Here is a 12,102-nt window from a genome sequence, read left to right on the forward strand (position 1 = left end):
GGCAATTCAGAGCTGTGCTGGCTGTGAAGGTTCTCCAGGCAAGTGTTGGAACAGATCGCAGCCAAATTTAATCTCAAAAAAATAAACAACTTCAGCTCCCACTGTGGCTACACACACTTCAGGAAATGGCTGTATTCTCAAGGGATATTGAAGCAATGTGGTTTGGCTTATTTGGGTTTAAAAATATTCTACCCATAAATTTACTCAAATGCTGTCATAAAAGCCCAGCTACACATCCTGGTAAAATATTGTACGTAAGCCTTCTAATTACATGCACGCCTTCAGCAGATTTAAAAAACAGGTTCCTGAATGTATTTAAAATTAGTTATGTTCAGGAGGATAATTGGTTTTTTCACCACTTTATCTTATTTATATATATTTAGAAGCAACAAGGTTAACCAATTCAAATTCAGTTTTCAAAAGTCCTAACATTCCATATTCTGTCAGCCTTCATAATTGAGGAAAAAAGCAGTCACTGTCAGAAAATCAGGTATTTTCCTTAACAAAGCAGCTGTTGTCAATTCTTGTTCAAATCTGTGTTCATTGGGGTTTTTTTTCCTTTTCTTTCTTTTCACATGCAGACTGAAATCTTGTAGGAAGATCCAGACCATCTGCCCACTTCTTCAGAAAACTTCCCTCTGTTTGCCCTAATTAGCATTTTAATAAAGCAACCACATACATTTTTCTTGATGCAACCACAGCACTGCCAGTAACTTTTGTGTTAACTCCCACCCAATTGCCAGTTCTGTGGATCAAACACACCAAAGAGAAAAGACAAAGCTGCACCTCAGACTGCTGCACGTGGCCCCTGGGTGATGGTGTTGACAGTGGAATGTGTGGACAGATGGTGCTCATCTATGTGAAAATCCACAGAAGCAAAAACCCCCAAACTCTCTCTACATTACATTTTGTTACATGCTCTGTGTGAATTATATGTACGGACTATACAGAATTATCAGGAGAGCACATACAGAACTACATATGGTGTGTTTATGGGTTAAGTGTTATTTCTGCATTATCTTACAGTGCATCTGCTTCAACAGAACATTTAACTTGTTGCATGCACCAAAGCAAAATAAATTAAATTAAAATTGGAAAATTAATTTGCCTATTCTGTCTGAATACCCATCAATTCAGGTGACTCAAAATTCGTTCAGAAGACTTTTCTTTTTCCCTAGATATCACTGTTTAAATGTAAGAGATCTATGTAAGCACCCTGCTAAACAATTTTACTTAACATAAAAGAAAGAAAGAAAAAATATTCTGAATACTTCTGAAAACTCTAAAGCACAACTTTATACAATTTTTTTTTCAGTTACTTGACCCATGAACTCAAGTGATGCAGAAAAATTTAGGGTATTTGTATTTCTCTAAATATACTAGAAATCAAATCAACATTCCAGAAAGGAGCAACTAAACAGTAAAACCAAAAAATGCCACTATCTTGGTACATTCTAAATCATCCAGAAGAAGTTTACTTTAGTCATAGTCTCTTCAGCTGGCCATGACCAAGGAGCCTTTTAGCTGCTCAACTGAAGTTACAGAATGTGTTCTAGTCACAGCAGCTTATTTCTACAGCCTCATTACATTTTCTCATTTCCTACCTTGATTATCTAGCTGTCTTCAGAAAAAGTCACTGATTAAAAAGTTTCTCATTAATTTTTCCCTATTATTCCCACCAAGTTCACAGTAATGTTCTCTTGGATAAACTGATCCATAATTGTGTCAGTCAAAAACTACTAAATGGGCAGCATGTACATTGACAATGACTGCATCATTTTAAGTGTTAAAACCTCATTGCTCAAGTGATGAATGCTGTTTAAAAATGAGCTAATCAAAATGTTTAATATAGCTTGTAGCTTGTATCCTCAATCTCTACCTAGTTTAGACAAAACCATTGCCTAAATGGTGGCAAACATGCTAAGAGGAACACCAAGGGAGATGTGAAGATTTAAAACAAAAACAAAAAGAACATCAACAAGAATGGGTATCTCTTCCCATAGAGTCTGATTGTGGAATATTTTCCTAAGCAAAGGAGCTTTCCAACAGCAATCACAGCTCAGGCTCTAGATTGCTCAGTAAGTGGCTAATTACTTCTGACTTTTAAAATGAACAAGCAAGTTGTTAAAAAACAATAAGTTGCAAAGTTATCACTTCGCTAGCTTTAAAAAAAAAAAAAAATAGTTGCCTTAGAAAAACATCAGTGATTTCTTTCATGCTGTTGTTGGAAAAGATGGCAAAACAGGGCCCTTTCTTAATCTCTTGTTATTGGGCCTCTAAAGACATTTTGCTGGTTAAAAATGGCTTTTCCAGATCAGGCATTGCATATCCTTTACTTCCCAACCTGTACCAATGTTGTCTCTTAGTTAATCATTATATCACTGAAGGGCTCAGGCAGATTAGTAAAGATCAGGGAATGCTAAAAGCCAGGTATTTTTCAGCAGGAAATTCTAGGTAAAACATGAAAATTTAAGACTTACAAAAACTATGGGAAAGATATTGTAAGATCCATGCTTTCCAAAAGGTCTAAACTATTGTGAAAGTGAAACATTTTGAGCTGTACTGTGCAAAACCCCTTCAGCCATCAAATTTACACAAAACCAGTCACAAAACTAATGAACCAAGTGTGCACACAGACACTGCCTTAAGTACAAAACAGATGCAGCATCTGTGGACAGAGTCATATTTCAGAGCTGAAAAAAGCTATTGCAATTAGCACCTATTACTTCAAAACCAAACATACCTATTTTTATATAAGATATGTCTTATTGTGTAATTACAGGTGGAAAAGAAGCTACCATTCTCCTCTCTCTCATCCTCACTAACAAAGCAGCCATAATAAATGAAAAACTAAGAACAATATTGATCTTTTCTGTAATTTACTTCCACAATATAACACCCAGCTGAAAGCAACACTCCAACACTGCCTTTTCTCATAAGTGCTCTGGAAAAAAAACCCTCTGAGTGCATAAGTGCTGAACAAGACTGCAAGCAACAGCAGCAATTGTAAATGCCCTGCAGGAGGGCAGAAACAGCAGATACACCTCAGAGAGATGTAAATGGCATTTACCTCTTTGTAGGTGCCATTTAAAGCAGCAAGGACTGATGTTTGCTACTGAGCAGTGATGGGATGCCTACAGTCCCAGGTGGCAACACAGCAAGGGTTTTGTATTTAGCACTGCCCACAGGAGCAGTCTGGATTTCCTAACCCCTGCACATGAAACAAGTCACCTGTGAATGGATGGGCTGGCTGGCAGCTGGCACCAGGACAGAGCACCTTCCATAGGCTCCAGCATCTCCCACCCATTAGGAAAACAAGCTGGGATCTTCACAGAAAGCTAACAAAAAGGACTAATAATTCAGGCTTACAGCACACCTCAGTCAGCCTTCCTCCCCTTCCTACTCACCCACTGGTGGTGGATCAAACAAATGTAACAATGGCTGCCTTGTAGTCTAAGGTGGAAACAATTCCTGACTGAAGTAAATACTTAAAGTTTGCATAAATCACATTAATTTCAAATTTTCCATTCCCAATTTCTTTTCATGACTGTTCACAATGATGTAACAGTACATCAATTTCCTTGGAAACCAGCATGGTTGGAAGATCTGAGCTGCCATACATGAAATGAGGCTGCACAGATTTTACACTGTTCAAACACAACATTATCTTCACTTTGGGTACATACCAGTCCTGAATTTATAGATGCCACAAACCCCTTCCATTCAATTATTTCCATTCTGATTTTACTCAGAAGATTTACCCTTCTGTTTACAGCACATGAAATGTTTCTGATCTGTCAGCTGGGCATCCCCACTGGCTGCAAACTGGTCAGGCAGACTAGTGTGCAGTGGCATGATAATTTCACCCTCTAACTCCATCCTGTGCAAGGTTCACTCCCAGGCTAACCCCTCTAATTAAGAAGCAGGAGCTGATTGAAGGGCAGCGGGAGAATGGCCCAAGGGCAGGTCACAGCAGCATCAGCCACTCCTTGAAGGGTCACCCAGGCAGAGTGACCAGCCTTCCACAGAGCTTCCAGCATTCCAGAGCAGAGCAAACAGCCATTCCAAGAGAGACCTTTCAGCCTAATGGGTCTCTGCTTATCCACACCAGTCTGACAGACTTAGTAGCTTATCTTGGTTACCATCCTTGCCACCAAAATAACCTAGATGTTCACCGTGTCTGCTCCCTGCCACTCACACTATGAAACACATCTTCAGGCTGTGCCACAAAAAGCCCACGACCTTAACTGATAGTTTAGAAATTAAGCAGGTCAGAAACAACTCAAAGGTTAACTAAAGCATTATGATGTCACCCTCACATCATATTAATACCAAACCAACAGAATATTTAATAAATATCAAAGAATATTTATAAATATTTTCATAATCATACTTTCTCTTTTAAGGATAGGAAACTTCAGCACTACTCAACTTCATGTTTGATTACTCATGAAGACAAATCCTGATTTTGACTTAAACCAGAGCAAATTCTGAGGGGTGTAAAAGAATTTAGGCCTCCAATATCTTCAGAATGATGATGCCTCATAGAAAAAGAAATGTTTGTGTTGCAACGCAACGCTACAGATGTGTGCCAAGATCTAAGGCAGTGCAACCATCTTGCTTTGAAAATGCAGATAATTTTAAATCTCTTTTAAAGGGAGGTGGATGGAGTACCAAATTTTGCAAACACTTAGTCAAAGATGAGATATATTAACATGCTACTACAGGCACTCAGTATTTGCCTGTGACATACCCTGCCAAGGATGAGGCATTTCAGAGTTCAATAAGTAACATCATTTCCACAGCAGGGCTTACACATCAGGTCTTTATTCTTAAATCAAAATTAATCTCCTTGCTATTAGATACTTATTACACATTACAAGACAGAAAGAATGCCTAAAACAGGCATATTTTGGATGGATCCAAAAATATGTCTGCCCTTTGATACATATGTCATCACATCATTACAATTACATGTAATGTTATAATTACACCATGCAGAGATTTATGGGGCAGATAAACTACAGAGCAACTATTTGGATTGCCTTTTGATATGACACAATATTTTAATTACATGACTCAGTGCAGCACTTTCAAAGACAGACTTAAATGTCCACTCTTACAATGCAGGGCTCATTTTTTATGTATATATTTTGAATGTGAAATAAAATAAACAAATAACAGCCTTTTACACCTTCTTGTTCACATTTAATTATTATGAATATATTATGTTTGGCCTCTAATTTTGTTAACTGCCAAATGTCAAAGCTAATAGATAGCCATAAACACTTATATTGCGACTAATTTGAGTTTCAAGATCTACTCTGTCACAAAAATTAGGCTCTTCAGGCACAGTTCCAAAAGGTGATCTGGTTGAGAAAAAATGTCTGCCCTCTGAAAAAAGCCAAAACCTACATTTATGTGCAAAATTCCTCATAGTGTTTTTAAAAGGTTTATGTTATATATGGAGAGTACAGTTCACCTTGGGTGAGTCTCATTATTTCACAACCAGTAAAATGCCAGTGGTGTCAAAAGTCACATCTTTAGAAGCAGCAATGAATTTGGCTGAGTGGAATGAAAGGTCAAGGCTGGGTCAGTGACACCTAGTATAGTCACCCACTGCCCTCTTCCTCCCCTTTTAAAAATAAGAAAACCAAACAAATATGGCTTTATATAGCACTGAGGAGGAATTTATTTTAAAAGCTGCACTTAAACCCTCAAAAGAAAAGCAAGTCAAAGCATTCTGGGCTGCCATTCAGTTCCCAGCCTTTTTCTTCCCAACAGAGAGCTGGTTTCTGAATTGCTACAGGTGTCATAAAACAAGCTCCAAGGCTACCTTTGCCTCCCTAAACTCAACAGCTGTACATCCTCTCTCATTAAAAACCTTTTCCTACACTTTGAGGTGTATAAATGTGTACAGACAGCTTTGGTTCCAAGCAAATATACTCATCTCACCGTGATCTCCAGCACACTCTGTATCACCCTTGCAAATTACAAGAGAGCATCTGACATAAATGGCCCACCAAACCTAGTAACACATCTGATTCCAGGGATTCAAGAACTAAAAAGACCCTCCGATACCCATATGCATCTGCCACCAGCTTCAGAGACAATATACAGACTCACATGCATCACTCAGTACCTTTGAAACAACAGAGTAAATTCAATAAATTCAGAAACAACACAGTAAATTCACTCTTCAAGTCTGTTTTCACTTCCTCTAAGCTACGTCATTGAGCACCACAACAGCAATAAAATCAAAAAGCAGAATTTATCACATAATGGAGAGAGATTCTGTTAGGTGATCTTTTAAACACAGGTGATCTTTTCAATAATTTAACCATCTTCCTCTCTACAGAAAACATTTTAATCTGTGAATATGCTGATACCAAAAGTAATACTCACAGTTGCTTATAACTCCCCCAAGAGGGTCGCCCTTGAAATCAAACTCAATATCCATGTATTTTCCCTGTGAAAGCAACAGATTTTAAGATTATAATTTCTGTTTAAGAAAAACTGCTCAAGACATTAAGTTAGTTGGAAGAGTGATCTAACAATCTCCCGTCGGATTTTTGCAAAACAGAAAATCATTCATGTCTTCTAAGACATTATCACAGCCAGGGATTTTTATGAAAATAGCTTTAATCAGGTCTATGAAGCAACCCAGTAACTTGCGAGGTTTCTAAGGTTGTGTGAAGAAAACCCACATTATACAAGCTTCCACCAGAGTGCCAAGAACACCAAACAATCCCTGCAGCCATTTAGGGAGGGCCACACTTATTTATTGAAGGATGCAGGAAGAAATTATCTTGCAGGGAGAACTTTTCTTCTTTTCTCCCTGGGAGCGTGAAGCAAGGCAGCTGAAGCAGAGCCGCCGAGTCTGGCCCCAAGCAGCGGCTGGCAGCAGCGCCGCTCGCCATCGCGGGACGTCCGTCCCCAGCGTGTGCCTGCCTTGTAAAAGTGATGGATTTTTCCCGCTGAACTCCTTCCCTTGGAACTCGGGAGACCAGAGGCAACAATTAACGGGCTGTCAGCACACCAGCGATTGCAATCCCAGCCGCGCTGGCGCTGCGCGTTGCCTTGACTTCTGCTTGACTTTTCCACATGGCAGACGATCGCGCCGGTCCTTGGATCGTTTTAATTTATTTGACAAGTGCTTAATGTAGTAACAGCTACATTTAACAGTGACAAAATGGACAGACTGCGCAGAAGAGGCGACAGCAGTGCTGCTCGCGTTGGCAAGGGAGTTTAGGAAGATAAAAGCTGCTGGTAGTAATTCAGCCATATTCCACCCTCTGGCACACACTTAACAGAGGACACTGCTCACTGTGAGGAGGGTGAGGCACTGAAATGGGCTGCCCAGAGAAGCAGGACAGGTTCAGGGCCAGGTTGGACACCGTGGAAGGTGTCCCTGCCCACAGCAGGGGGTTGGAATGAGATGGTCTTCAAGATCCCTTCCAACTCAAACCTAAGATTCTAGGACAAAAACAATATATTGAAAAACCTTGTGTTTATATTTCCTCATCCACTGCATTCAAGAAGAGATTTGTTTATTTTTCTATTTTACTTTTTATTAGAGAACATAAAAAACCAAGCACTTTACACTGACTCACTTGAAGAAACTTACTAACTTACTGGGTATTTCATCAGGATTGGCTTGACTCTACTCAAACTCTATTTTCCTTTTTCTACTGTGTTGTTCAAGGTAATTCTGAGCTGATTCGAATTTCAGAGATAAAAATATTAAATCAGATAATTAAATTTTAATTTCCCAAGGACTGGGACAGCTGGGTGTTTCCAAAAGTATTTTTAGCTCAGTGTTTATAAGCAAGGACTTGAAAGGCAAAATAGTTGTTAGTTCGACTTTGTCCTGGAAAGACTTCTGGGCTGTCTGCTCATCATTTCTGCAGTGTCATGTCTGGTAATTGCAGTCTTCCTAGTCTTTCTATTTAAAAAAAAAAATTAAAAATCTCTACAGGTGCCCCAGATTTTGGCCTTGGCCTTGTGATGAAGACCCCTTGCTCTGCTCACAATCAGAGGCAATGAGCTGCAGAAGGAGCCTTCATGGATATGTGGAACATCATCAGCTCTTGAGAATTGGAAGGGAAGGGGAGGAAATCTCCCAAGTGGAAAAAAAGCTGCTCTCCAATTTCAAAATGTCCAGCACTTCTAACCATTTGCTTTAACTCACAACACACCATTCTCCCAGTGTATCAATTTTCCTTCTCTTGTCAACTTCACACATCTCACAATATTACTTTTCTGAGCACAAGTGAGCAAGTGACAGAGTTGTATTCAGCTTTCTGATTTTAGCAGGAGAAACTATAAGTACTCACATTTCTGAACCTCTCAACTCTAGCATCAACCTTTCTGGTTTTTCAACTATCAATTCTGATAATTTCTCATTCAGTTTCATACCCAAAAAAGGTTGAATTCAACCAGTTGATTATAAAGAACTTAAGCAAAAAAATAACATTACAAATGTTCATATTAAAACTGAAGTTGCAAACACATTTTGAAATGTTATAGAAAGCAAATGGGAACCTAAAGTAGTAATTTTAACTAAAAAAAAAAAATACACATATTGGAAAAAAGATCACATGGAAAGATCTACTTGCTAAGCAGACCAGTTGCTGGACACATGGTCTCTGACTAAAGCCACCAGTGCCAGAAAATTAAAGAATCCAGCTGCACGGTAATTATGTTTTCATCCGGTCACAGGCTGCCACATCCTAATTTTGTTTTTCTTTTTTAGCCTCTGCTTTGATATTCAATTGAACTCTATGCCCATATCAGAAACCAACAAGATTTCTGGCAAGGAGGTGAAACATCTTTGAAGAGGCATCACTAATGGTGCCCTACTAACACACTGGGGAAGGAGAACATGCTCCCGTGTGAAAAATTAAATACTGAATGCTGTTGAAGGTGTTTACCTTCTTCAAACAGTCCTCAGACAGCTACAAGAAAGCTCCCCAAATGATTCCTTCTCTCTTTATGGATGCCTTGGTAGATACATGGTTGATACATGGCAAAACAAATAGCCAACAGCACAGCATACTCCTCAAAAAGGACTGTAGAAAATACTTACAAATCTAGAGGAGTTGTCATTCCGCACAGTTTTGGCATTTCCAAAAGCTGGAGAAAGAGAAAAATAAATACAAGCAAATCTATCAGTAAAAGAACATTTAAGTGATAAAATATCTAGATCTGCTTATATATTTAAAGGAATTATAGACTTCTGAGACATTATGCCCTGTTCATTGTGTGGGCATCAGACCCTGAGTGTGACAGACATGATCACAAATTCCAAAAACCTATAGAAGTCCAAAGAAGTTTTGTCTCAATGCTTTCCTTGTTTAAAAAAACTAAAGAAAAATATACAAGAGGAAATGGTTCCAAAACAAAACTGTACCCATATTAAGCATATATCTTTGGGGTTTGAATCAACAAATTCATAGTTTTATTACCCAAATAACTTTAAATACAGGAAATACTTCTTCCTCTTTATTTCAGAGAAAGAAAAGAATCCTAGTTCCCAGAATACATTAAAAGCTGGAGACCAGAAGTGAGGAAATTACAGAATGACACTTTAAAATTGTTTGCATAGAACAGTTAAATCAATGCTTTGAAATGGATTTATTTACACCATTTCAACTCATTAATCCCATCTCAAGCTCAGTATTATTCAACTCAAATCAGTCAGGTTTACAATGAAAGTTTGTTCTCAGCTTAACCTAAAATAATTTTCTGAATAGCTTGGTTTAAATTTCTTTAGCTCAAGTTTTATAACAATGAAAATTCTTTGAGAAGGGATTTCCCAGGGCTACATTCAGGTGGACAGCCATCATCTTAGAACATGGGCAGGACAACAACTCATGGGAGGACAATTCAAGCTCTCAAACTCCCACATTGTCCAAGCACATGGAGTCAAACAGGAGTGTCCCCTCCATCATTAGGCACAGCACTCCTACTTCCAACAGGAGACTTTATTTATCCAAGTATTTATTTACATAGCATATATATATTGGAAGATCAAGTCAAGTCAATGTTTTTTGGACAGAAATAAATACATGCCTTTAGGCTTCCACAAACTTGCATGAGTAGATTTATTCTTGACCAAAGAACTAGAGCCAAAATGAAAAGTTTGTTGATCCTAAAGGCCAGGATAAGTGAAAGAATTGTTTTTAAATCTTTATGCCCTGCAATAAATCATCTTTTCAACAACCAAATCTCTGAGCTGCATTTTCTTAAACACTGTGCTGAACAGTAAAGTCATTTATAACTGCATGGAGTCAAGCACAAATGTTCCATTATAAAGCATGAGGCACATTCCTTGGTTTTCCCCAAAGTTCATTGTTTCTAAAAGTTAATTTACAGTAGCAACTGTAGTTTAATAAAAATAATCCCATTAGATAAATTATGCATATGTAACACTTATGTCATTTTCTTGCACTGCAGTTTGACTGAAACAGAACTACACAACCAAAGAAAAATAAATCTAACCACAAATGCTTAATTTCTTCCTAAAACCTATATAAGCAGCCAGGCTTGCTCAATTTTTATTCCTTATGAAATAACCCAGTGTCCAACTTTCCAAAAAAGCTAAACAGGCATTACCAGCACGTCAAGTACAACCAATAGTACCTTAAAATGAAAAGCCAATCATCATTTATCATCATAAAATAAGGCAATCTTCAGTAAGCTCAGTTGATTCCTCTTGTATTAAAACAAAGCTTCACAAACCAACAAGAAATCAACATCATTTGGCAGCCCCTGGGGAACAATCTAGCTCTGGCAAAAAAAGCCTCAGTACCCACCATGCCATTTCTGTCTGTATCTGAAATCTGCTTCCAGAACAGTGATAACACAACACAGCTCTTCTCTGTGAACCCAAAACAATGGAGGGTTGCAATCCCCCCATTCAGCTTTAAGGGGAACACAGCTGATCAAAGAAAGGCTTATCCAGCACTTCTATTATTCTTAAATGTCATCATTTCATCCTTTCTTTACAAGTCTTTGCTTACAATTTCTGTTTTGTGTACAAAGACCATGTTTTAACCATCCACTTCCCACTGCTCTCTGTCCAACTTCTTGCATTCCCTTTCATTTGATTTTTTTTTTTGCTTTTCCCTCTGTTTTCATTGGTAGAGTCCTTATCCCCTATAGGTTACAATTCATCACATATTAACAAGGCAGTAAACATAATGTTGACATTCAACAGTATTTACAAACACCACATATGATCTGGTCATAATGCAAAATTGTCTTTTGACAACTGACTTTGTCTCAGCACCACAACAGCTTTGAAAATTCTGGATAAGACTCAGCCAGGAATTGACACAATCGATCTAAATAAGTCAATGCCAACCAAGGAACTTCTGAAGGCAATTATTAGACAATGGGACAGAACTGCAAGCTTTGAGGATCATACATCCTATCTCCAGGGGGGAAAAAAAAAGAGGAGATCCTGTTTCTGGCAGCCAACATGTTTAAATTAAAATGACTAATTAAAAAAAATAAGTCTTTCATGGGAAAGCAGGAATGGCAGTTGTCAGGAAGAACAGGCCAACAGTCACCAGACCCAAGAAACAAGTCTCAGGGAACAACAGGCATGCATATGGATTGACTTAGTTTTTCCTAAGATCCATTTCTTCACCCTTTTTTTTTTTTCTTTTTTTTTCTTTTTTTTTTTTTCCCTAAAAGAGAAATAATGTCTTACAGAGCTTGTTTGTTTACTAGAGACTATAATAATATGATTTGAAAGGAAATGAATCAGAGGGACTGAAGTCAAGTCTTTTGATACAGACAAGCATCATCAAGGCAGGGTTAAGAAAGTGTAAGCCCCCCTGAGAGCAGCAGGAGGAGGCTGGGAAGTATGAGCTAACTTCCTGAGCTCTTCCTGCATGAGGAAAACCATCTTCTTCTCAGAAGAAGAAAAGAAAGCATACACACCACTGAAGAAAATCCTGCAGATGTATTCACATAAAGCATCTCCTATGGTTTTGGACACCAAATAACAATGAAGCATCAGAGTTATCCAAACCAGCTCAGCTGGAACACCAGTGCACACACAGGTAATATGCTGGCACATACTCTGTGAAA

The 12,102-nt window shown here is 38.3% G+C and overlaps 1 protein-coding gene across 5 annotated transcripts in view; it reads right to left on the minus strand.

The window, feature by feature from the left end:
- MYO1B (myosin IB) overlaps nt 1-12,102 on the minus strand; it is a 108,363-nt gene that overhangs the window by 44,800 nt on the left and 51,461 nt on the right. For all 5 annotated transcript variants that reach the window (XM_077785145.1, XM_021531365.2, XM_021531372.2 and 2 more), the window contains exons 6-7: nt 9,089-9,135; nt 6,406-6,469 (exon numbers count right to left, since the gene is read on the minus strand). In XM_077785145.1, coding sequence (XP_077641271.1) covers nt 6,406-6,469; nt 9,089-9,135 — 111 coding nt within the window. The remainder of the gene's footprint in view (nt 1-6,405; nt 6,470-9,088; nt 9,136-12,102) is intronic.

This window comes from Lonchura striata, chromosome 8 (genome assembly GCF_046129695.1).
Source record: "Lonchura striata isolate bLonStr1 chromosome 8, bLonStr1.mat, whole genome shotgun sequence".
Lineage (NCBI taxonomy): Eukaryota > Metazoa > Chordata > Aves > Passeriformes > Estrildidae > Lonchura > Lonchura striata.